This window comes from Danio rerio, chromosome 9 (genome assembly GCF_052040795.2).
Source record: "Danio rerio strain M-AB ecotype USA chromosome 9, GRCz13ab, whole genome shotgun sequence".
Lineage (NCBI taxonomy): Eukaryota > Metazoa > Chordata > Actinopteri > Cypriniformes > Danionidae > Danio > Danio rerio.
Genome location: NC_141029.1, coordinates 24052729 through 24080004, shown reverse-complemented (window position 1 = coordinate 24080004; position 27276 = coordinate 24052729). Strand labels below are relative to the sequence as shown.

Genomic DNA, 27276 nt, shown 5'->3' with positions numbered 1-27276 from the left:
ACCTGCGCTGGACTTTAGACCAACTTTCAGTCGATCTATGGTGTGGTCTATTGTAGTTGTCTCAAAATAGCAACGTGCCAGCAATGCACCTTAACACGTCTTCTTGTTTAGACCAGAACGCCTACGGGCGCACATATGAGCGCAAATGCATTTGCTATTTAAACAGCGTAGTGCAAAGCGTTAAAACGACTCTTGCGTCAAGCTGAAACTAGCAAACAACATTTGTGCCGTGCCTTGCGCCGCATTGCATCGGGTGTATGATAGGGCCCTAAATCTCTAAATGCCATTTTTGTGTACTTCCAAGTGAAAAATAGTAATTAAACAACTTACTCTGTGTAATTTTCAAGAAGAGCCCACAGTTAACTCCTCTGTCATGTTCTTTGGCTGACTTGACTCGTGTTGCTCCTGTCAAACACTATCCTGATGCAGGGAGGCGGTTTCAGCTTCTCGCGATCTAGTTTGTTCAGACTCATTATCAAATTTACTCGTGGTTTTAAAGAAATGAAAATGAGCTTGATTGCCTCTTTGCAATTTTGAAAATATGACCAGAGTTTGAAATGGCCAGAGTTTATTGTCATAATATCTTAGTGTTGAAAAAGTTGCAGTAAAGCAATGGCTTGGATCTTTATTTATAAACCTTTTGAAAGACAAGACTTGCGTGACTAGAAAAATTTCTACCAAAGAACTCACCTTTCAAGCCTCCTGCCTGCCCATCCACAGATCCACAACATTCTAAATTCAACTGCAAGGATCCAGGCGATATAACTCATAAACATTAATTCACAATATATTTATACGTTGATAACATCCATGGAATGTGCTGTTATCACCCAAACTAGTCGATGAAATTCAGTAGCGTCTTTTACACTTAAACACTAGTAATTTGGTCAACAAAATGGCCGCCAATTTTAGATTGACACTCCATCAAGCCAATAGCTAAAAGGAGAAGTGTCACCATCCAATAAGCTCCCAAACTCGAGATGATCCTGCCCCTTTCAACAATTTATGAATTAACAAAAGACCTTGTGAATGAATTGGGACAGATATACTTGTGATTTTAATCACGTTAAGATTCTAAATGGAATGCTATTTAATCATGGATTAATGTAAAGCCCATAACAAACTTTCCATTCACACAGTTTCTACTAAGTGGTGATATTTTTAAGTTCAGAGTTGATGTTGGGAGTTGATGGATTTATTTATTTATATATACTGTATATATATATATATGTGTGTGTGTGTGTGTGTGTGTGTGTGTTTGTGTAAAATTTAAAAAAATTAAGTAAAATAATAATAATATAAATTAATAAATAAATGATAAAAAAATAAATGAAAAATAACATACTCTGCAACATCACATTAGCCATTTAACTTCTGAAAAGTTTATTACCCAACCAGTGAAAAACATTCAACACATCATGCATAGAAGTAAAATCGTAATATGCCATAGTGACTCATATGTCCATACACAAAGTGTCATATGCAAGTTCACAATAACAAGTTAAATGTAAAAACAGCAAGGAAACAACTCCACACTTGACTGCTATGAATAAGAGGAGGACATTTGACAAATAAAGTAATGTTTCATCTACTGACTCTGTGTTAGATACATTTGCATTTTAAACAAATTTCTATATTACTAAGGGGTTAAAACTCCAGTTCACTATCACTTCCCTACTCAGTCTTTAAGAGGTACTTCCAGGACCACCAGCCAAGCCACGCCCCATATCCTCAGCTCTTTATCCATCCGACATCCTGTGCGGAGATGAATGCTAAACTCTACCATCCTTGCACATTGTGACAATGAAGCTATTGTATCATGCATTAACAAAAGGCACTTCTATTCACAGTTGCCCACGCCCTTATAAGAGGCCTTGCATAAATATCAGCTAAATAATTAATGTCTGCTGTACATGTACCACGTTATAAAAAATTCCATTCCTGATTCTATCTTGTTTTTCATTTCAGAGATCAGCAGCCGGCTCAAGAAGATGACCCTCATCCAACCTATTACACTTCCTATCTATTCTAAATGCATCCACATTCTATGCAAAGGATACATTTCCACTCACATGTCCCTCACCCTCCATGCTATGCTCACGCTAGCACGCTAGGATTTGAGATGTTCTAAACTAACATCAAATTTCAATCTCACAATCCACCCCACCATATCTAACCTAACTTTGCAGGATAAAGAAACTCTTTTTTTATCTTTCTTTAAGCAAAGCAAAACAGATCGAATATGGAAAGGGCATTACATTTACATCCCCTCCCCCACATACCCTTTCAAGACCCTCCTAGCATTTCTACACTTTAGGAGAGCCCAACCCCCTCACTCCTCTTTTCACTGACGATGCTAAGCATCCAGTAACACATTTTTGGTTCCAAAACATTTAAAATAATTCATCCGCCTTTCAGCTCTTAGCAGCCACTCGCTAGCAAGAGCCCTCACCGCCCCTTACCTTTCCCAGAGTCCCACAAGAGTAACACCCCATAGCTCGAACTCCTGCAGGAGTTACCCCGAGCTTCGAGTCTCGCAGGAGTCAATCATTACCCCCTCCCAGCCAGGCCACTAGAGAGAGAGAAAAAAACCTTTCCACTTTTCTTCTTTCTGGCGTTGAGATTCTCAGCCCCTCTTTCTATCTCCCTTCCGGCACTTTTTTCTTTTCCCTTCTTTTACTTTATTACAGCGATGAGTGCCTCTGCTACCTTTTTACTCCCAAAAATATTTTCCATCTCTACGTTTTCTCATACTTCTTCACCCCCCTCCCCTCTAGTATTACAGTGTTGAGTTCCTCCGCTAATTTTCTTCTTTCAGCATCAAGTTCTCTGGCTATCTTTCTTTCTTCTAGTGTTGAGTCATCCGCTATCTTTTCCTTCTTTTTGCATAGGTCCTCATTCCCCATAGTTTGAGTCCCCCTAGCTTCAACTTTCAAAGGACTTCCCACAGGAATTCAAGTGGTCGAATACACATGTACACATTGTTTAAATCACATAGAGATGTACAGCAATGCACAAATATCTTTATTTATGAAATAAAATGAAAGGATATTATATGTTTAATATATGCAAATTTATATTTGTTTTAATATTTTTTGTTTAGATTTGTCCACCTGTCGGGATCACCAAATCAGGCATAGAAATAAGAAGTGGGTTTGGATATAACTGTAATGATGATGGCATGGCAACAGATGGTGTTCTATGCAGCTTTCTTAGGAGAATGGTCAGCAGGCAGAGATCAAGCAAGGACTGACGATAGCATGTAGATAATCCAGAGAGTTGTCAATATAACAGGTTGTGCCTTTACTAAATGAGCACTGTGCTACTTCTGACAAAGTGCACTATTATGTCTTTCTTTTTGTTTACATTCTTTTAAAACCTGTTTTAACACATTTAAATTAGTTTTTAATCATTTTATTCTTTTTTTATTCTCATATACTTGTCTCTTTTATTCATCTTTATGAAAGCATTTTGAATTACCATTTTGTATGAAATGTGCTATAGAAATAAACTTGCCTTAAAGTGTAATGACTATGGGTCTGGAAATGGAACTTAAAACTCTTCCTTCTTTTCCTTATTGCTAATTTTTTTTAGCCTATAGACAAATGTACAATCTTAAAAATTATGATAAACAATGAATAGTGTTTATCCTGTAGTTCATATAACAATAAGCTCTCCTGTAATTTTAAGCAGCAAAACAAACAAAAAAGTGATGACATGAACACTGTTTAGCATTTCATTACTGTGGTGATGCAGTTGTCGTCATATCCCTACATGATTCCAAACATTCATTTTCTCAAAATGTACTTTTAAACTCAACTTATTTTTCAAAAGATCTTAAACAAATTGCTGAATTATTTTAAAAATCAATTCTTTCTAAACTAATAACCTACTCTGTTCTCTGTGACCTCATTCAATTAAAAATACTGATTTATTTAAACTGAGTGTCAGCCATTGTAAAATAAGTGAATTATTAGTTGAATCACTTGACAAAAAAAAAATGTATTAGTTGTAATTGTTAATCGTCTATGTATAAAATACTTTTCTGTTTAAGTAAGGGGTGAAAGTTAATTATTTAATTAATACTTTTCATTCACATTTTTCTCCTCCTTTGAAGAAACTTCAAAGTACTAGAAACTTTGCTTCCAAACAGCCTTTATGTTAATTTGCACAGTCAGGATCTGACTAACAATAGAGGCCCTGTAGTTTTTAGTCTTGGTCCTTTATAAAAGCAAAGGTGACAGCAGTCAGTCAACAAGCAGAATCAGCTTCAGCTTCTCCTTTGTGGAACCACTGAGGGACATCCAGTGCAATCATGATGAGCAAGGCAAGTTAACATGTGCAGCTTATATGTTCAAATTTTAATTCAAAAGGAAATAAAGAAAGAAAAAGAATAAAATCACTAACTAAAATTTTTATTTTTTAGGTCATCTTCTACGAGGACAGGAACTTCCAGGGTCGCTCTTATGAGTGTATGGGCGACTGTGGTGACTTCTCCTCTTACATGAATCGCTGTCACTCTTGCAGAGTGGAGAGTGGCTGCTGGATGATGTATGACCAAACCAACTACATGGGAAATGGGTATTTCTTCAGGAGGGGAGAGTATGCTGATTACATGTCTATGTTTGGAATGAACAATTGGATCAGGTCCTGCCGTATGATCCCCATGGTGAGCTCAAAAAATATTTTAATGTAATTTGGAGGCGAAAAGGGTATTTCTGAAACAACTTAAGTAATTAGCCACTTAGAAATATTTTGACAGCCCTCAGCTCTAAAGGATAACAGGAAATTTATAAAAGAGCATGTACAATGTCTCTTACTGACATACGCTTTCTGACACTTTCTAAACTTTTTTTTTTTTTCTGAACTTCAGCACAGGGGATCCTACAGGATGAGGATCTATGAGAGGGACAACTTCATGGGTCAGATGTACGAGATGATGGATGACTGTGACAGCATCATGGACCGTTACCGCATGTCTCACTGCCAGTCCTGTCATGTGATGGACGGCCACTGGCTCATGTATGAGCACGCCAACTACAGAGGCAGGATGTGGTACTTCGGGCCTGGAGAGTACAGGAACTTCAGCAATTATGGTGGCATGAGATTCATGAGCATGAGGCGTATCATGCACTCCTGGTATTAAGGTTAATATGAATAAAATTGTTTCTGTACAGCATTTAACAATGTCTTAAAATTCATTAATGCCATTAAAGAACTCACTAAGTGTTATTAAAGGGGTCAATAAGTCATTCCTGGTTGTAGTTTCTACTCTTTAAACTGCGAAAATTCAATAGAAAGGATAAGCAATAGCTTTTGTGATTTCCAGGTAAAAAAAAAATAAATCACCTCATAATGAAAATTTGTTGCCTCCTGATAATAATAAGCTTAGTTAAAGGCATAGTTCCATGCATGACTCATTTACATCTCATGTGTGGAACTGAGGCAGAAGTGAGGCTGATGAGAAGATTGTGATTAAGCGAGGAGTTAACTCCATCAGATAAAACTGGTTTGGTTATAAAAAATTAAGATGTGGAGCAAATAACAATCGTATGGTTTGTAGAATGACTGTGGTTACAACCCCAAATCAGAGTCAGACAGCATGTGGTCTTTATTGTTGCATTTTGCGCTTTACAATGCGCGACCCATACTTTATTGGAGACAGGTCGGGACTGCAGGCAAGCAAGTCAAGTACATGTATTCTTCTGCAGCCAGGACTCTGTAATGAGTGCAGAATGTGGTTTTGTAATGCCCTGTTGAAATATGCATGGACGTTGCTGGAGAAGATGTCTTCTTGATGGCAGCCTTTTGTGCTCCAAAATCTCTATGTGCTTTTCAGCATGAATGGTGCCATCATAGAAATACAATTTATGTTTGCCAAAAGTACTTGACCATGACAGACCCTGGCTGTAAGGTCCACCCAGTTGGCCCAATGCCGGTGTCCACTGGTGGATGAAGGTTTAATGCCTGTTCGGTCTTTCCAGTGCACAATGTTGATTTATATTAAACTTAGCTCATGTCTGACTCCAATTTTAATATGAGGTGGTTTAGAATATTAATATATTTATCATCGTTTTATCTGACTCCAATCATAAAACATTAAGAAGATTATATCGATATGTAATTTAGATAAATGTTTGAACCTTTTGTCTTCACTAGTAACTATTACATCCGTTCATTCGGGTGCTCATGTCGCTCAGAGAAATCGCCTCGGCCGAAGGCGTCCCTCACGGTCACACTCCGGTCAGTCTTGAATATTAAACAGAGGTAATTGACTAATACTTTAGATGGCTGCTACCAGCGCGCTCGTTCTAAAATACTTTAGTTAGTCCCGCTTAGGTGTACACCTTTGAGTTAAGACAATCATCATTTCTAATTAGAGGTTAGGGCATTAATATAAATGTACCCGACTACTGGACTCTATAGTAACTTTGGTTTTCACCAAGCCCATAGTTTCCCATATGAACTTAATTTAGAATAATATTACCTTCAAACAAAGGTCGGGTACCCAATCTAGGTTAGTCGTGCAACACCTTGTTGACCTAGACGGAAGTTATCGCCCTTTCCACCTAAGTACACATGAATCAATATCAAGAGTCAGCCGGATCCCTAAAACACAATTAGTGTGCCCAATGCTCCATCTCAATTGGATTTTAGTCCGTCTACTGACCTGACGCAAGACGTGCGGAAACAAGGATACAGCGTAATCTACTTGAATCAATAATTACAGAGTGAGCAAAATATGGTCAAACATTACAATTTATTAGTCAGGTAAATGTATTATGCCAATTCAATCAGTCAATTCATAAATGATCAATACAAAACATCAAATTATCAAAGATAAATCCAAGATGAAAGATGCATACCTGACTTCAAAAATATACATAACTAGGAGCAGGCTCCATGTTATGGGCTGATCTGGTTAGGCAGAATCGCGCTGAGCCTTTCTCAAACCTTACCTTAAATAATCCAAGAATTCCCTTAAGGAAGGGGGTGTGTGTATAACAAAAGAGCTTTCACACTTGGTGCTGCCTGTGGAAAGTCACACCCTTCACAGTGGTTCAAAAGATGCCTGAAGTTATATATTTATTGTTTTGATTATGTCTGTTTGTGAAAGAATGAGACCATTGTACCAATCGCACTGAGACATTTCAAATGATATCAAACATGATAGTTAAAGTCAGTTTGGTTAATCTAGAACATTCAAACACTGAAATGACCATATGCGTGAGATGGGGGGGATGAAGCTGAGTTTCAGCATACTCAGATGCAAATGCAGCAGGAACTGGTTTTTCCCGCATTCCCCCCTGCTGGGTTGTGGAGTCAATTGGCCCTGTTTTCAGCTCATGTTTTGAATTGTCAAAGACATCAAAAATATTTGTAATATTTCAATTCTTACACTGGCTTTTGTATTTTTTGGTGGTAACAGTCTGGGTGATCCTTTTCTTGTTTGGTTTGAGCACACAGTGTCAATTTCTACAAAAAATGCTGATTCATATGACCACAGTACAATTTTCCACTGTGTGATGGTCCATCCTAGATGCCTGTCAGCTTAAACTGTATGGAAAATTTGGTTTATTTTTAGCTTTTGCCTGCTTATTTTATCTTCCGGGTTTAAAATCTTCATTTGGGTGGGACTGAAATCAGTGACTGCCACTGAACTGCTGGTGGAGTGATGACGTGATGAGTTTTGCCCCTGCCATAAAACAATACACTGCAATAAACAATATAACTGAATAAATGATCAATCTCGTGTCATTGATCAAGCATGAAGTATTACTGACAGAGATGTAGTATTACTAACAAGTTCTTATATGGAATGCATAAAAATCACACTCATCTGCAAAAGTCAAAAAACCGTATTGAAGTGAAAGTTGCACCATTTAGTTGATAATGTAGTAGGAGCAGATTAGATCAGCCTGCTTCCCAAATTTTTTCATTACAGAATTTTGTATTTCAGTCATGACAACTCTCTCAGAGATTTATAATGGTAATGGTATATATAAAGGTATTTGTTGTAAATATTATCCACAGTATGAGTAAAAGGTAGCCCCTTTGCTAGTACTTGAGTTAATGTGTTTACATTTGAGTGTGTGTGTGAAAATGAAATATTCTGCATTTAATGATTGTTTAAGGCCATTTTGTGATTTCAGTCCTTGTACAGTAGGCATCATCATCTTCTCATCCCAGACATGCAGTCTATAAAGTCTCCTGGTCAATGCGTGAAACAATTTTGTGTCTTAAGGTTGTTTTGTATGATGCAATTTTTCTATGGATAATTTGATTGGACGGGAAACACAGGACAGATTATACTCCTTTAGCCAATCACTAGATAATTAAAAAAAAAAAGTAGTGACAGCAGGTTGAAGGAAATTAGTGGAGTAAAAATACAGATACATTGCTTAAAATGTATTCAATTGAATGTAAAAGTACACATTTTTAAAAGTACTTGGTAAGGTACAATTCCTGAGAAAACCTAATCAATTACAGTAATTTGAAAATTTGTAATTTGTTAGGTCACACCACTGCATCTAACCCCCTAAACAAAGCAGGAAAACATGAAGACATTACAAACCAATGAAAACATGTTCAACATGCATACAAGTCACAAAATATGATGCGGACATTAACTTTTTTGATCTCAGCCATTGTGGCTAGTAGATTTCCAAGGTTACTAGCCACTCACCATTTTCACTAGCCACAATTTTGTTGTTGGGAAAATATATTTTATACGCATTAATTTGAATTTGGCATGCTAAAATTACCTGATTTAGATTTCTTGATGTGAATTGTGGTCCTCTGTCAGAAACCATGTCTTCTGGTAAGCCATAAAACCGAAACATATAGTTGCACAGTACTTTGGCTGTTTCCATTGCAGATGAAAGTTTAGGATGGGGATTTAATCTGCATGCCTTCGAGAATCTGTCAACGATCGTTAGTATGATTGTGTTACCTTGTGATGGAGGAGGTTGGTAATGAAATCCACCGCGATATGTGACCATGGTTGATGTGAAATGGCTAACGGCTGTAGTAATCCTGCTGGTCATTGATGGGATGATTTATTCATATTGCAAGTGACCTGGTGATGTCTGCTTGCAAAGATGGTGACCAATATTGATTTTAGACTAATTGTAACGTGCCCGTTAAGCCCAGGTAACCTGAACAAGGGTTTGTAATGGACTAATTTTAATACCTTGTCTCGGATGCTTCGTGGAACAAATATCTTATCAGGAGGGCAATCAGATGGTGTCTGTTCCTGTGTTTGAGCCTGCGTGATCTTGGTGGAGATGACCCACTGGACGGGTGCTAGAATCATTGTGTTGTTTAGAATAGGTTTGTTGCTGGGTTCAGATGATGTGTCTTCAAATTGGTGTGATAGAGCATCTGCTTTAGTGTTCTTCGAATTCGGGGCGATAGGTTACCGAAAACTGGAAGCGTGAGAAAAAATAATGCCCATCTTGCCTGCCTGGGGTTAAATCTCTTTGCTGTGTGGATGTATTCTAGTGTCTATCATGACAATGAACTCGTGCTTCACTCCCTCCAGCCAATTTCTCCACTCCTACAATGCTGCTTTCATGGCTAGCAATTCTTGGTTTCCCACATCATAGTTACATTCTGCCGGGTTGAGTTTACGAGAGAAGTAAGCACAGGGATGGAGTACGCTGTTTACCTCTTGACGTTGCGATAATATAGCTCCACTTCAACTATTTACATGATTTCTTGGTCAAGGATGTGAACTGTTTACATGATTTCTTGGTCAAGGATGTGAGGGGGGCTGCAATAGTACTGAAATTCTATATAATTTGGCGATAGAAGATGGCAAACCCCAGAAATTGCTGCAGCTCCTTTACAGTATTTGGTTTAGGCCATTTTAATACTGCATTCACCTTCTGTTCGTCCATGGCCACACCCTCCTGACTGATGACGTAACCCAGGAAGGAGACGGAGGTCTGGTGAAATTCACATTTTTCAACCTTAGCATACAGTTTGTGATCAATTAAGCATTTTAACACAGCTCTGACATGGGTGATATGTTCATTGAGGGAGTCCGAATAAATCAGAATATCGTCTAAATAAACTATGACCCATTTGTGTAACATGTCCCGGAAGATATCATTAATAAATGACTGAAATATGGAAGGACTGTTTGCTAGGCCAAAGGGCATAACAAGATATTCATAATGCCCAGTGCAGGTGGAGAACGCCATCTTCCGTTCGTCTCGGGGGCGGATTCTGATTAAATTATAAGCCCTTCGGAGATCAAGTTTAGAAAAGTATTGAGCTGTCTTAACTGGTCCAGAGCTGCTGGTACCAGGTGAAGAGGATAACGGAATTTAGATGTAATTGCGCTGTGGGTCCGATTGTCGATACATCCTTCTTGTCCATGAAAAAAACGGCTGAGGTGGGGGATATGGATGGCCGACTGAAGCCCTTGGACAGCCCTTACTTAATGTAGGTCTTCATGGCTTCAGATTCTGGTTGAGAGAGGGGAAAGATACATTCACGAGGAGGAGTACTACCGGATAATAAATCTATGGCACAGTCATATTCACAGTGAGGTGGCAGCTAAGTAGCCTTCTGCTCGTTAAATGCTTCATATGGATCTCGGTATACAATGGGAATCCTTAAATACAGTTCCGGATAAGTTAGGTTGACAGCATTGAGTTGTGGTGGTAATGTACGTGTAAGACATTTTTGAAAGCATACCTCATTCCACTGAATGATTTCTCTGTTCTTCCAGGAAATGACGGGGTCGTGTTTTTGTAACCAGGGTAATCCTAAAATGACAGGGTGATTGGGAGAGTTAACTATGAAGAAGTGCAAAGTCTCAGAATGAATAGCCCCAGCCTGTAGGATGATTGGGCATGTAGTGTACTGGACTCTTCCTTTGCCTAAAGCAGTGGTTCTCAAACTTTTTTCATCAAGTACCACCTCAGTAAAAATAGTCTCTCCAAGTACCACCAAAATGAGCAGTATTGAAATACAGTTTAGCATAGTAGACCCAGTAAAGCAGCTACAACTCTGCACAGTTTAAAAAATGTGGCAGATTACCTCAGAAATATAGGCTATATGTCATATATGGCATATTATATACATAATTTTTGATCAATTTTGAAATGTGTGTAGCATGTACATGACATATTTCATTCCTCCGTGTACCACTAGTGGTACACGTACCACAGTTTGAGAACCACTGGCCTAAAGGATGCCCATCTAGCGCCTTGACTGTGAGTGGAGAACAACAAGAGGTTAGTGGAATGTTACTGATGCGAGCAAAGTTATGATCCATAAAATTTCTGGCTGCTCCGGAGTCAGTCATAGCGGGAACACTAATATGTTGCTGGTAGAATTATATAGTAGTTGTTATTACCAAACATTGGTTATTGACAGAAAGTATGTTAGCAGAACTCACCGGGAGTGATTTACTTGGGGGTTTGGCTGGGCAACTGCTTTTCACATGATCGGATTGGCCGCAATATAGAGAGAGATTATTGCGAAGTCTCCTTTCTCTCTATTCCGGGGATAACTGAGTGCGTCTGAGTTACATGGGTTCTGGTTCACTTGCATATGATGGGGTTGTGACGAATGAGATTGTCCAAGTGAATGGAAATTACACTGAGCTGGAGAGGTCTGAAACTTTTTCCTCATCATGGCATGTGAGTTCTGTTTGAATTTACATTTTTAACCCTTTACGTTAAAGCACTCTAAGCGGTTTCTCTGTCCACCCTGCTTGAAGAGCCAAAGTGCGAAATTGTGGAGCATATTCAGCGGCAGTGTGATTCCCCAGATGTAATGCTAGTAGTTATTTTCCAGCGTCCCTTTCTCCCTCAGGGTGGTCGAAGAAGACCCGCTCGCCCCCTCCGGCCAGGTGAGTGCTGTCAAAATCGATCCTGAAACAGACATGTTAGCCGTGCTTTCCTGGGCTGCTTTGGCCGTGGGTTTGGAGATGGGTTATCCCCCAGCTCTGCAGCTGAACCAACTAGATGGGTGCTACGTAGAGGACCTGAGGGCCAAGCCTACAAAGCCTCTTGTCCCCTTCTTCCCAGAGGTGCACAGTAGGCTCACGCAGTCCTGAAGGGCACCTGTCTGCATGGCGCCTCTTATTGCCGGGTTCCGCCTCGTCTCCCATCCAAAGCCTGTAGGTTATCTGCCTCCCTCGGAGCCAGAGCTTACAAGGCTGCTGGCCAGGCTACTTCCGCCTTGCACGCTATGGCCACCTACCAGCGCTACTAAGCGCAGGCGTTGGCCCAGCTGCATAAGGGTGGGTACGACCCAAGCTTGCTACACGAGCTCCGCACGGCAACCGACTATGCTCTTTGGACCACTAAGTCCTCTGCGTGTGCGTTTGGGAGGACGATGTCCACATTAGTGGTCCAGAAACTTGGCTGATATGCACTAAGTCTTTCTTGACTCCCCCATATCCCAGGCTGGCCTGTTCGGTGACACCATCAGTGAATTAACCCAGGACTTCAAGGTGGTGAGAGAGCAGTCTGATGTGATGGGTAATGTCATCTATAGGCGGGACCATAAGCCCGCTCCGCCCATCGAGCCATCCACATCTGCTGCTCCTCACCAAGGGCGCCTCGCACTGAAGTGGGCACATCGAGCACCTCGGAAGCAGGCAGCCCCCCCTGCCCAGGGCGCCGTTAAGTCCGGTAAACGGACCGCAAAGTTTCCCTGAGACAGTTCATCCGGAAAAGAGCGAATTTGCTCTTTCCCCGCTGGAGAAATGTAAAAGCCCGAACAGTGCCAGTCTGGGATGCTATGCCTTCCAGCTTGCAGGTTCTGTTCATTTTGCCAGTGGCTTACAGGCGCTGGGAGGACGGTCTCCTTCCTCCCACTCCTCTAGCCCCCCCTCCAGAGCTTCGGTGTGAGGTGAGAGTGAATCTCTCGCCTCCAGCTCTTCCGCTGGACCTTCGTGCTTCCCAGATCAGCACACCCACTACGCGCTACCCCACTGCTGGTACTTCAGCGATTGTAGTGATGAGTCCATTAGTGAGAGCTCTGCCTGCCTGGTTAGTGCGGGCCAGCCCTTCGCGGTGGCTCATACGCACAATCAGACTCGGCTGCGCGATTCAGTTCGCTAAACGGCTCCTCAGGTTCACGGGCGTGTATTTCACCAGGGTCAGCCCCCTGTCCGCTCCTGTCTTGCGAGAGAAGATTGCTGTCCTCCTGGTGAAGTATGCAATCCAGCCAGCCCCTTCAGCCGAGATGGAGAGCGGGTTTTACAGCCCGTACTTAATCGTGCCCAAAAAGAGCAGTGGGTCATGGCCAATTCTAGATCTGCACTTTTTGAACTGCTGTCTGCACAAGCTGCCATTCAGAATGCTCACGCAGAAGTACATCCTCCGGTGTGTTCGTCCTCAGGATTGGTTTGCAGTGATAGACCTGAAGGACGTGTACCTCCATGTCTCCATTCTTCCATGCCAGTGTCAATTTCTGCGGTTTGCATTCGAAGGTCGAGCTTGGCAATACAAAGTCCTCCCTTTGTGGCTCTCTATGTATCCGCGGGTCTTCACCAAGCTCGCGGAGGGTGCTTTAGCACCCCTTCGGCTCCCAGGCATCCGCATACTCAATTATCTTGACTACTGGCTAATTTTACCCCAGTCTCAGGAGCAATTGATTATGCACAGAGACAAAGTGCTCTGGCACCTCCACCTGTTGGGGCTTCAGGTCAACCGAGAAAAGAGCAATTTTGCCCCCGTGCAGAGGATCTCTTTTCTCAGGCTAGAGCTGGACTGGGTCACCATGACAGCGCGTCTCTCCGAAGAGCGCACTCAGCTAATGCTGAGCTCTCTGAGAGAGTTCAACAGCAAAATAGTGGTCCCACTGAAGTTATCTTAGAGGCTCCTGAGGCATATGGCATCCGCAGCCGCTGTCACGCCAATCGCATTATTACTTATGAGACCACTTCAGCACTGGCTTCACGATCGAGTCCCCATTCGCACTCCCGCATGTCTTAGCTCACCCACCGTCTGCTTCACTGGAGTCATACACAGCTAAAATTGCTGCGTGCCATTCAAATTCCAGGCGAGCTCAATCGTAAAGCTGATGTGCTCTTACAGCAGCCTTTACGTCCCGAAGAATGGAGACTACACATCGAGCTTGTTTAGCTGATTTGGGCACGATTCGGGGAAGCCCAGATCTGTTTGCTCCCCCCGAGAATGCTCATTGCCAGTTTTTTTTTTCCCCTGACCGAGGGCTCTCTCGGCTCAAATGCACTGGCCCACAGCTGGCCTCTGGGTATGCGCAAATATGCGTTTCCCCTAGCGAGCCTTGCTGTGCAAGGTCAGGGACGGCAAGGAGCAGGTCTTGCCAGTTGCGCCACTCTGGCTCAACCAGACCTGGATGTCAGAGCTCTCCCTCCTCGCTACTGCCCTCCCCTGGCAGATCCCTTTGAGAGTGGAACTACTCTCTCAGGGACAGGGCACCATCTGGCTCCCTCGCCCTGATCTTTGGAACCTCCACGTGTGGTCCTTAGATGCCTTAGGTAACCTATCCTATCGATGACTTAGGTAACCTATCAACTGCGGTGTTTAATACCATCACTCAGGCTAGAGCCCCCTCCAAGAGGCGCGCCTACGCCCTGAAGTGGAGTCTATTCACTGAATGGTGTATCTCTCGCAAAGAAGACCCGGGAATTGCCAGATAAATGTTGTGCTTTCTTTCCTCCAATAGAAGCTGGAGAGCAGGCTGTCGCCCTCCATACTCAAGGTTTATGTGGCTGCCATCTCCGCTCATCATGACGCGGTGGCTGGCAGCACCATGGGAAGGCATAACCTCATCACCCGGTTCCTCAGAGGCGCTAGACAAATTAATCCACCCCGCCCCCCTCTCATGCCCTCTTGGTTTCCCCAAAGGTATTAGGTAACCCTTGGTGATTGAGGAAACAACTTGGTTAAGGTGTTGAAACACACTTGCTGCACTATTCTCCCTAACATGGAGATACGTGCGCTTATTCACTCTGTCAGTAAAGTTCCCCGCTTAGGTGAGCCCTGCAGATTCCTCCAAGGCCACCAGCACTGACTCAGTAAAGGAGTCACTCTCTGGCCCACTACGTTGTTGGTTTGCTTATTCAGCCACAGTGCAGTCCCCCTTACAGGCGGACCCGTGTCTTCCCTTTACGCTAAACATCTTTTTTTCTCCCCCTTCTCAGGGCTAGTCCATATAATCTGCCATCATATCTCCTCATTTGGGTGGCAGGTGGCCTCTGTAGCGTCCTCCTGTTCGGGACTGCACACTTTCCCTACGTACTGTTGTATTTAAATTCCTAGAAATTATCTAAATTCACAAATCTTCTTTGAAGTGAGATAAGTAAGGGCAAGGGATCACATTGGAAGACCGCACCTCTCTATGATGCAGGTGCGCTTACGCTATGCCTGGCTGTCCTCTCATCGGAGGCGAAGGTAATGTGCAGTCATTATGTCGTTTTTCATACATTTCCCCATACGTGGGTTTAATCCAGTTATAGCATTGGAGTTCCCCATCCGAAGGAGAACGCTCTGGTTACTAAAGTAATCCTAGGGGAACAAAAATGCCATATTGCATCCCCATAATGATTGTTCCTTAGCTGTAGGTATCAGTCTCTTCAGCTTAAAAAGGATGTGTCTTCTTGCTTTCCCTGTGCTTTTATGCTAAATTGATTGCAACAAGCATCAGGTGCGCAAGCTGATGCTGCCAATTAATTTGCCATTTCATTGGCCCATTTATATACTCTTTCAGACGATTGGCTTTCTGAATGAAATCCCCATATGTGGATTAAATCCACTTATAGCATTTCCGTTCCCCTTGTTGGAGAACGAGGCTAACTTTAGTAACCAGATCGTTGTGGGCGGTTACTTCATGCTATCTGGGTTATTTGTTTAATAAAATCCCAGCATTGTGCAATCGAATAATCAAACAGGTTGACATTAGAATTGGAAAGTTAGGTAGGCAATTAAGTAGGATTTGTCGTATAATTAAGGACTTTGTAACCAAGTACCAGGTTAACACCTATAACTGGTGGGTCGTTATACTGTCCCAATGCCTATGCTTACAAATGGTCTCTATACCAACTTGCACAGTCAGGATTTGACTAACAATAGAGGCCCTGTAGTCTTTAGTCTTGGTCTTGTATAAAAGCACAGATGACAGCAGTCAGTCAACAAGCAGAATCAGCTTCAGCTTCTCCTTTGTGGAACAACTGAGGATCTGCCAGCGCAACCATGATGAGCAAGGTAAACTTCATTTCATCTTAATATCACCTTTTTAAAGATTAATTTATTAGAAAATGAACTAAAAAAACAATATAAATCCATATTTATTTTTCAGGTCATCTTTTATGAGGAAAGAAATTTCCAGGGTCGCTCTTATGAGTGCATGAGTGACTGTGGTGACTTCTCCTCCTACATGAACCGCTGTCACTCTTGCAGAGTGGAGAGCGGCTGCTGGATGATGTATGACCAAACCAACTACATGGGCAATGGGTATTTCTTCAGGAGGGGAGAGTATGCTGATTACATGTCTATGTTTGGAATGAACAGCTGGATCAGGTCTTGCCGTATGATCCCCATGGTGAGCTCTATTAATATTGAGATGTAATTTGGAGAGGATTATTTAAATCTGAAACATGTTGTCCAACAATCATATAGTCAAAAACCTTATCCAAAACTAAAAATAACTGTTTGTTTTCACTACAGCACAGGGGATCCTACAGAATGAGGATCTACGAGAGGGACAACTTCATGGGTCAGATGTACGAGATGATGGATGACTGTGACAGCATCCAGGACCGTTACCGCATGTCTCACTGCCAGTCCTGCCATGTGATGGATGGCAACTGGCTCATGTATGAGCATGCCAACTACAGAGGCAGGATGTGGTACTTCGGGCCTGGAGAGTACAGAAACTTCAGCAATTATGGTGGCATGAGATTCATGAGCATGAGGCGCATCATGGACTCCTGGTACTAGGGTTTATATTAATAAAATATTTTCTCTACAAAATCAATCACTGTCTTGAATTAATGACACTGTCTGTCACTGTCTTATTAATAATGCCACTAATAAGAAAAGTCTAAATGATTTCCCTAGATTTTCAATATGCTTGACATTGCATGACATTTTTTGCAACCATGTAGGTGTTTAGCAGTGGTATAGAACTTTAGATTTAACTTTTTTTTATTTAGATCACAACTTCCCAAAACTATTTGCAAACACAGTGTGGACTAGATATTACTTAGGAATCACTGATAAGGGGAAAGTATAAAGAATAAAATGCAACTCAAACTTCAGTATGTATTTATTAACTTTAACTTTAGAAATATTTTTTGTTCAGGTCAACAAAATTAGTTTTCATAAAGCTATAATATCAATGCCATAAAAAATGATGTTCTATATCAGGGATTCTCAACTGGTGGGCCGTGGCCCATAAGTGGGCCTCAGCAATCCTGCAGGTGGGCCACAAAATAGCTTAACATTAACTTAAATATTGTGCTATATTTATTTAATTTCATTATTAAATATGTCATATTAAAATGATAGTAGTAATGGCATTTCCTGTTTTCTGTGATTGAACAGGCTAATTCGGACTCAAAAACAGGCTCACTGTTAACTAAAAATATAACTGTGGCTTAAACTTCCAATTGCTGCTCCTAGGACTACATTCTTAGTTGTATTAATCAAACTATCACGCAAATGTATAGGTAAAGATGATTAGAGTGCCTTACGTCTGCGACTGGTAGTGTATCATAGTCGCAAAAGTCCATTGATTCACAAACTGTGCTGTTGTCCAAATTCATGTCCTACGAGCATTTTTATAGCTGACGCACCTCCAGCGAATTCCAATAATGTCCAGCTACAAACCAAACTGCCTTCAGATCGATGTTTCAACAGATTAAAGGCCCTATCATACACACGGGGCAATGTGGTGCAATGCGCGGCGCAATAGTCTTTTGGTAGTTTCAGCTTGGCGCAAGAGTCGTTTTGAGGCGCTGCACTACGCTGTTTAAATAGCAAATGCATTTGCGCTCAGATGTGCGCCCATTGGTGTTCTGGTCTAAAAAGGAAGGCGTTCTGAGGCGGACCGCTGGCGCGTTGCTATTTTGAAAAACTAAAATAGATTTTTTATTAGACCAAGACAAACCCGGTCTAAACTCCGGCGCAGAGTTGCGCCTCGCTTACACACTGCTTAATACGCACAAGAGAGCAATAGGCAAATATCTTTACATATGAAAAAATATAAATATTAAGGATATATATAGGATATAATAAGAATAGATATAGGATATAAATATAAAGGATTAAAATATTACAAAACATTATTTTCTAGCCTACATAAATATGAAAAATCACTGCTTTTATGTCTTCTTCATCTCGGGAGGCTTTTTCAGTTCATTCATAACAATTTGCTTTTGTATAATGTTATTATTATTAGCAGTATTATTTATTATACCCATATTTATATTTGTTTTATTAAAAACAAGCTTAGATTTGCCCACTTGTCAGGTTTTAGACCATATGGGGCATAGCAGGTGTATTTGGATATAACTCAAGTTTTTGAGCACACTTCGTTATTGTTGTTCATTTATTCGTTTGCTGGAAATTAGAACTGAATTTAGAAACAGTTTTGAAACTAACATTTGCGCTTAACAAACGAAATTAATTATTTATAGACTAATTGATGTCTGTGCGTAAAGGTTTCCCTATCCAAGAGCGAAAGTGAAAGTAGATCCATTATCTCTCATTCTCACGCAGTAGATGCTCTGTTTAACAGTTTTCCGTGAAAAAAACTGTTAATTGTTAACTAGTGAAATGCTCAGATTTTCCACTTAGACTTGCTTTACGTCCTGTAAATAGCGAATGCGTTTATGGCGCGACGCAGCTGGCTCTTAAAGGGAATGTGAGATGAGACTCTAATTGGTTTATTCTCAAAACACACCTATAACTCATTAAGAAAATAAACTCAACCCTTTTAGACCATGCGCCACGGTGCAAAGCGGATTTTCCCATCCTTAAATTAGCGAAAATGCGTTCTGACACGCCCTAAAAGCGTTTGCGCCCTGCATTTTGTGCTCTGTGCATGGACTGTCAAAATAGAGCCCTATGAGAGTTTTCAATGTATTTTACATTTAGCGTTAGGTTGTTTATTTTAAATGGATATAAATAGTAGATAAATAGATAAATATAAGTCAGTCTAATTCAAAGCAGCTGTGTTTTTTATTTATTTATTTTTTTTAGCAGTTGTAAAAAATAACTGAAGTAAAGAATTCAGGAGCTAAACATACATACATACACACACACACACACACACACACACACACACACACACACACACACACACACACACACATATATATATATATATATATATATATATATATATATATATATATATATATATATATATATACATAAGTTTTATATATATATATATATATATATATATATATATATATATATATATATAGTTCAAATCAGAATTATTAGCCCCCTCTGATTTTTTTTCCTTTTTTGAATATTTCTAAAAGTATGTTTAACAGAGCAAGGAACTTTCCACAGTAAGTCTGATAATATTTTTCTGCTGAGAAAGTCTTATTTGTCGGCTGAAGTCTTATTTCGGCTAGAATAAAAGCAGCTTTTAATTTTTTAAATACCTTTTTCAGGTCAATTTTATTAGCCCGTTTAAGCTCTATTTTTATCAATGGTCTACAAAACAAACCATCATTAGACAATAATTCGCCTAATTACCCTAACCTGCCTAGTTAACCTAATTAACCTAGTTAAGCCTTTAAATGTCACTTTAAGCTGCATAGAAGTGTCTTGAAAAATATCTAGTAAAATATTATTTACTGTCATCTAGGCAAAGATAAAATAAATCAGCTATTAAAGATGAGTTATTAAAACTATTATGTTTAGAAATGTGTTGAAAAAATCTGCTCTCCGTTAAATAGAAAACGAGAATTGGGAGAAGGGAACACGTTTCTAAACATAATAGTTTTAATAACATATTTCTAATAAGTGATTTATATTATCTTTGCCATATCTTTGAATTCAACAGACACACACAAACACACATGCACACAATGTTTCATGTTTTTTTTTTTTTTTATAAATAAAATGATGTAAAAAAAATAAGGGAATATTAGAAGGCAAAAGAAGTGTTTTGCTAATAAATAAAGCTTTAGATTAAGCATTTCCTCTAGACAATCATTATGGGCCTTTGAAAAAAATTCTGAGAATGAGGTGGGAAAGGTTGAGAACCCCTGTTCCTGGAGGGCCGCAGCTCTGCACAGTTTTGCTCCAACCCTTATCAAGTACAGCTGATCCAAATAATTAAGTTGTTCAAATGAGGTCCAAATATATGATTAGTGTTGGAGCAAAACTGTGCAGAGCTGCAGCCCTCCAGGAATTGAGTTTGAGACCCATGGTCTAAAGCAGGGATGTCAAACTCAATTCCTGGAGGGCTGCTGCACAGTTTAGCTCCAACCCTGCTCCAACACTCTTAAGCTGCGGTCACACTGAGCTTTTCCTCCAATAGACTTCCATTTATCAAGCGAAGGCGTCAGACCGGAAACGCGGGGTCATGCGTCCAAATTGTGTACAATTTCTCTTGAAATAGTGTCAGTGCAGTTTTAAACTTTTTATGTATCTGAACTTTGAAGTTTGAACTTGACATTCTGCTTTTCCCTGGCATCATATTGATTATCCTTATATGAATGTCAGATATGTTAGTTTAGAATTTCTGTGACCACTCTAAAATTCTTGAGTCTATCAAGACATGGTTCAGCACCATTCTTGATAGTGAGGAAGGTTTACTTCCTGCTGTAACCCAGCCAAAGCTTAAGTTTCACTGGTTGAAGGATGATGAAATTAAAGAAAACATCATGATAATAATTGACATTAAACACTCTTATTGTTGAGGCACCACAGAAAGAGCCACTGCAGACTCTTCAAAGCAAAGCGCATGAAAATTATTTCTTTGCATTCCCTGAAGAGGAAAATCAACAATACCTTAAATCGTGTAAAAATGGGTAGTTTACATGATTTTCCAGGATTTTGAAGATCTTAGAAACGAACACAGCAACACCTTTTAGTGCACCAGCAGAGAGGCTGTTTAGTATTGAAAGTCTCATCCTCACCCCAAAATGAAACCATCTCACAGAGCAGCATGTGCGACACTCATTACTTTGAAACTAAAACCTAGATCAATTAGTGGATTTGAATACTTTAGCAAACACAAACACAAATGTTGTTGTTGTTGTTGTTTTTTTCACTACAATCATACAAAAAGTGATTTGGTTTTGGACTTGATCTTTATAAAAAGTATGATTTGAGCAACTAGTATATAACTTGAGTTTTGCTCTTTTAAGAAACAATTTATAAATGTGTTAAGGCCATGAGAAGCAATTTATTCAAACAAAAAAATTGAAAGATTTATTTTGATTTGTTTATGTTGTTTTCTTTTTATCATATTACTGTTCTCTATTATGTTATTAAAATTTTTAAATTGTATTTTGCCTTAATATAATATTATTTTATTGTTTCAGAATTTTATTTTTGCTTTATTGCCATCTTTATCTCAGTGGACAGTGAATTTACTTAAGTAGCAAGCACATTACATTGTATGTGACACATATAAATGTGGAATGAGGAAGTTCTCAGAGAAAAAATTGTACATAATTTAAAAAAAAGTTTTTTTTTTCTTTAATGGAAAATAAAGATGTAGATTGTACAGGTTGTTAAACTCTATCATTTATTTTTTATCTCAAGCCTCAGCCAGGTAAAACAATTAAAAATAAAACGTAATAATGCGTAAAATGTAAAAAGTAATTCAAAGCGAGTTACTTGTGTGAGACAAGATTTTAAATTTTTACAAACTATTAATTAACACAAAGGTGTCCTGACAGAGTACTAAGATCTAGATACTTTGCTTGCAAACAGCCTCTGTGTTAACTTGCACAGTCAGGGTTTGACAAACAACAGAGGCCATGTAGTCTTTAGTCTTGGTCTTGTATAAAAGCAAAGGTGACAGCAGTCAGTCAACAACCAGAATCAGCTTCAGCTTCTCCTTTGTGGAACCACTGAGAATCAGCCAGTGCAAATATGAAGGTGAACCTCACTCCATCACACATTTTCAAACAGTTATAGTTTATAGTCCTTTTTTATGGTATAGTCCTTTTTGACATAATTCACGTGAAATCACTAAAACTTAAACTTTGAATTTTCAGGTCACCTTTTTCGAAGACAGGAACTTCCAGGGTCGCTCATATGAGTGTATGGGCGACTGTGGTGACTTCTCATCCTACATGAGCCGCTGTCACTCTTGCAGAGTGGACAGTGGTTGCTGGATGATGTACGATCAGCCCAACTACATGGGAAGTGGATATTTCTTCAGGAGAGGAGAGTATGCTGATTACATGTCTATGTTTGGAATGAACAACTGCATCAGATCCTGCCGTATGATCCCTATGGTGAGCTACATTCTGAAAAAAAAAATTCAGCTGCAACATTTTTTGTCATACAGAAATCATTCAGCTCAGAAATATTTATGGATGAATCTTAGAAGGTCCAGTCTCTCTCAACTCAGCACTAGAGAAAAAAAGTGACCTTATTGGCTGTGTTTAGATATGATTGGAATTTTGTTTCAACATATACACATACATTTAAGCATCTAGCAGGTGCTTTTACCCAAATCATCTCACATCCATGAACACACAAAGACTCAGGACTCAAACCTGCAAGCTTTGGATCACAAGTACAACTCTCTAACCATTAAATCATGGTTATATTTATATACAAACATACATATATACAAACAACTACATACTTTAAAGATTTGCATTTACATTTTAGGTTGTTCTTTTTGACAAATATTTTTTACACTTTACAGTACAGGGGATCCTACAGAATCCTACAGAAGAGAGGATTATTTCAATCTGAAACATGTTGTCCAACAATCATATAGTCAAAAACCTTATCCAAAACTTAAAAATAACTGGGGTTTTTTTCACTACAGCACAGGGGATCCTACAGAATGAGGATCTACGAGAGGGACAACTTCATGGGTCAGATGTACGAGATGATGGATGACTGTGACAACATCATGGACCGTTACCGCATGTCTCACTGCCAGTCCTGCCATGTGATGGACGGCCACTGGCTCTTTTATGACCAGCCCAACTACAGAGGCAGGATGTGGCATTTCGGGCCTGGACAGTACAGGAACTTCAGCAATTATGGTGGCATGAGGTTCATGAGCATGAGGCGTATCATGGACTCTTGGTACTAGGGCTTACATGAATAAAATTAATTCTGTACAATATCAAACAATGTCTTGAAAATCCTTAATAACACATACAATAATAAAACAACACAAGTTTATAGAAGAAAAATGCAAATATAGTTTCTCAAGTAACTTTAAAATAATCTGTACAATACCAGTTTAACAGTATGCAAATAATTAATGATTCAGTCTTTCACACCTATTGTTTTTAGAAGCCTACTCTGCTTTTATTGGTCAGATAACCAATTACTGTATCTGAATTTCAGTTTATGACTTTTTTTGCTATTATGAAGACAATGTACAATCAGATGTTTTTAAAATAGACACCTTTGCAAACACAGGTGTTTTACTAAATGTATCTACACTCACAGACTGGATGTGGGTCATAATATTTGCAAGCCACTCTAGCCTTTAATTTATGAATCCATACAATACACAGGAAAACCTCAACAAGTGTAAACTAATTTCTGATAACGGTTTTGTTTTCAATATTTCACTGACATTTTGTGTCAGTGTAAAAATGGCAAATATAATTTGCTTTACAATTAATTACAGAGACACTTGTTTTTTTTTGTTTTTTTTAAATAATCCATACATAACAAAAATACAATTTCCCCTGAGTCACCTGCTGAATAACTTAACGTTTTAACATTTTATATATGAATAATATTTACAGTAGTAACCACATTATGATTTGTTATTCCCCATTGTTATTAAGGGTGCTTTCACACTAGCAATTTTGCGTCAGAGTACAGCACGTTTAGCTAGTGTGAACGTGTCTTCTGAACTGGTGGTCTGGAGTATGGTTTATGCGAACTCCGGTCCGGTTCACTTCTGGTATTAATGAATGCAATCGTACCAAATAACGGAAGTGAACCGTCAACTGTTCAACAAACCAAAAAATGTATTGATGACAAGCACAACTGAGCCAGGGCAAGCACATTGATTATGTCTGCTTGTCTCCTCCAAAAACAGCTTCTGCAGACATCACGTGATGTTCTGAATGTTTATAATATTTTTGCGGCAGATGGACGCAAGTCGCTTTTTGTATGTTCAAAACAAAAAGATTTAGCAAAAGCAGAATGACCGCGATGTACATACGTCTTTTCAATTTGTTGCTTTGCTTTCGTGTCCGTCACCTAGCAAAAGCCGTACACACAACAGCAGCTCAATGACGCAAGGGTACCAGGGTTCAGAAGGAAAAAAGACAGTGTGAACAAACCAGCCGAGAAGGTGGCAAGGAGGGACAATCGAACTTGGTCATGGCAAGGCGATTAAACTAAGTGTGAAAGCACCCTAAAAGGCTTCAAACTAGTAACGTAAAAAACTAACCAATACTGTAAAAAACAATGTTGCATCATATGTGTGGTAACGTTTCAATTATTGCCACTTTATCATGTCATAATGTCATATATAATAAACAGTTGTGTCCAAAACTGTTCTGCCTTCATCATTATATTTATGGGTAACACAAAGTGCTCCAATCCATGTCTTTTCATTCTTTTGCTCCTGCACTATACAGATTTTGTCATTGTCAAATTTTATAAGTGTGCAAGTAAAAAACTGCACACTTAATCAGAGGATCTGATCAGGAGTGCTGAACTAAAAGTAATGGATAACAGATCAGCTGCAATCTGTTTAATCCCTAATGACAAAGCCCTGTTCAGATCACACAATTTTAATTCTTGCTATTGCATAACACCTAAAGTTATCAAAAATAAATAAATAAATAAAAAAACATAAATGATACATAAGCTCCATAAATCCCAGAAGTTCCAGTATTCAAGGCAGCAAAACTGCCTCGGCTATCAATCTGCAACACTTATCTTTTTATTCTGACATGGTACTTCTGAGATGAGCCATCAAACAAGCATACTGTTGCCATAACTTCTATTTCATGGAAGCAGTCACCTCCCTTTCATTGTGCCATTTTAAAAATGGTGTACAGAAGACCTTATGTGCTCCTATTGGTCAGTGTCACCCATGTCACGACTCATTTTGGAACATGAGGGAAAAAATTTAACATGCTTGACTTTATGGAATGGCAATGTGAAACACACATTGGGAATGGGCAGACATTGGTTGGCATGTTCTCTGGCACACTACAGGAGACGAAATGAGACACTGGTCTCACGGTTTACTTACATTTAACACATCAACGATTCGGTTAAACTCCATATCTCAGTGCATCACAGTGCATAGACGATGCCTTTCATACATCATTTGCCATTTTTTTATTTTACTTCACAACACAAGAATACAAATTTTCCTTTAATACAAGCAGTCAGACGTAAACTGTGCCAAGAATTTTACCTGCTCAAAGAAAACAGGCTTTTTAAATGTAGCAAATAAAACTGAAGTCCAGGCACAGAAGACAGCAGGAGCATTTAGAGCAAATACACAAAAGTAAATAAAAATCCCGCTTGCTTTTTGAGAATTGTCAAGCAAGTTTATGTGCATTTAGTTGACGAGGTGAACTGCCATGTAAAAAACAATGAAGGACATTAAGCAGATCATGTCCTTGCTTGGCAAGTGCTGCTAAAAGAAAACGACAAGCCTTGTTTGAGCATTGTTTATTGGCGCATGCCGTCATTGTGTTATGGTTGTCATAACTCTGCTGTGTATTCAAAAATTGCTCTTTATATCAATAAGCATGTTTAGATGGACACCATTTATCCGAATTTAATATGATTAAGACAATACTCTGAAAAAGAGTCTACCATGTAAACAACCATTTTTAATAAATTTAATACAATTAAGGTGATAATCGAACTAAACAGCAAAAGCTGTACAGACATGTAAACACCTTAATTAAACTATTACACTTTGACACTATTCTATGCACCTACTGAGATTGACCACAGACGCCTGCATTGTGAAATGCAGAGGGTTTTTTTGCCATACGGCAGGCAGTATCAAATATCTTGTTTGTCATGGGGGGCATGCATGAAATGTTCATGAATGAAAGTGAAAGAGCTATACTGCAGTTAAAGTCAACAAAATAAAAGTGAAACACTTGAAATTGCATGAAACTGTGGAGAAAACGTGAATAGCGTGGGGACGTAATGACGTTAATCGACTTATAAACTATAACATCTACGACGGGGTCATGAAAGGAACATTGAAAACGTAATTCATGTAAACACCTTAATCAAGTAATTGTCTAATTAAAATAAAGGCAAATAATTTGATTACTCACGTCCATGTAAACGGAGTCATTAGTCGCATTTCCACTATTGGGCCAGTGCGAGCCAGGGCTTTTATTGGGCCAGGCCGGGCCAATCGCCTGAAAGGTTGAGTAGTGAGGCTGAAATCATGTCTCGTTTCCACTGTCAGGCTAGTAACTCGCAGCGCGTCACGCAAACCCCGCCCCCAGAACGACCCCCGAATCAAACGTCACACAACCCGCCCACTTCAGCTGGAATCAGGCAGATAAAGCACACCATCACATCATCACAAAACCATTAAAATGAAGACAACCGAAACAAACAAACGACACGTTACTGTACAGCATTATGTTGTATGTCTATATGCACATGCACATACTTGCCGACCGACTGTTGGCATCGTGGATCGAGTGGTCTTGCTTGCCCCTAACGGAGGGACCCAGCGCAGTGAGAGCAGCGCACCCATCCATAATATACACGTCAGAAATTCTCCATTAATAACTTGGTAGAAAATGTATTTTAAAACATCCTCATTTAGACGCTGTCAAACATTCAGCCCAAATGCTCCGGAGAGACCTGAAACGTAAATCTTTCCTAGGCTATATGACACTTAATAGGTGATTGCCCTTTTTTTAAGGATGTTGGATATTATTCTGTTATCTTAAGGAAAGTGTTAAGTATTTTAGCACATAAGAGCAAGTCATATAGCCTATTCATATTCATATAGCTTATAGTAATATAGCCTATTTCGTTGCGCTCAGCAGGTTTTTACTAATAAAGCTCTACATGTATTTAAAATTTCATCTTTAAATGTTACCACCTCACATAAACACATAAACACTTGTTT

General features: G+C 39.5%; 3 protein-coding genes and 1 long non-coding RNA gene across 4 annotated transcripts in view; all 4 read left to right on the top strand.

The window, feature by feature from the left end:
* LOC147842349 (uncharacterized) overlaps window positions 1-27276 on the top strand; it is a 736864-nt gene that overhangs the window by 322760 nt on the left and 386828 nt on the right. The gene's annotated exons all lie outside the window — the stretch shown is intronic.
* Window positions 4257-5179, top strand: crygm2d14 (crystallin, gamma M2d14). The gene is made up of 3 exons (NM_001102394.1): window positions 4257-4327; window positions 4427-4669; window positions 4874-5179. Exons 1-3 carry the CDS (start codon window positions 4316-4318, stop codon window positions 5144-5146), a joined length of 528 nt encoding a protein of 175 aa, NP_001095864.1. The 5' UTR covers window positions 4257-4315; the 3' UTR covers window positions 5147-5179.
* crygm2d8 (crystallin, gamma M2d8) lies at window positions 16144-16989 on the top strand. The gene is given in 3 exon segments (NM_001002581.1): window positions 16144-16217; window positions 16312-16554; window positions 16680-16989. Coding segments are annotated over 3 exon segments (528 nt in total). The 5' UTR covers window positions 16144-16205; the 3' UTR covers window positions 16953-16989.
* On the top strand, window positions 22024-23301 carry crygm2d17 (crystallin, gamma M2d17). The gene is given in 3 exon segments (NM_001099243.1): window positions 22024-22088; window positions 22208-22450; window positions 22996-23301. Coding segments are annotated over 3 exon segments (522 nt in total). The 5' UTR covers window positions 22024-22082; the 3' UTR covers window positions 23269-23301.

Excerpts from the sequence above, each read along its gene's own strand:
- crygm2d14 (NM_001102394.1), top strand. Across the intron at positions 4,670-4,873 it reads CCTGCCGTATGATCCCCATG|CACAGGGGATCCTACAGGAT; the intron begins GTGAGCTCAAAA and ends TCTGAACTTCAG.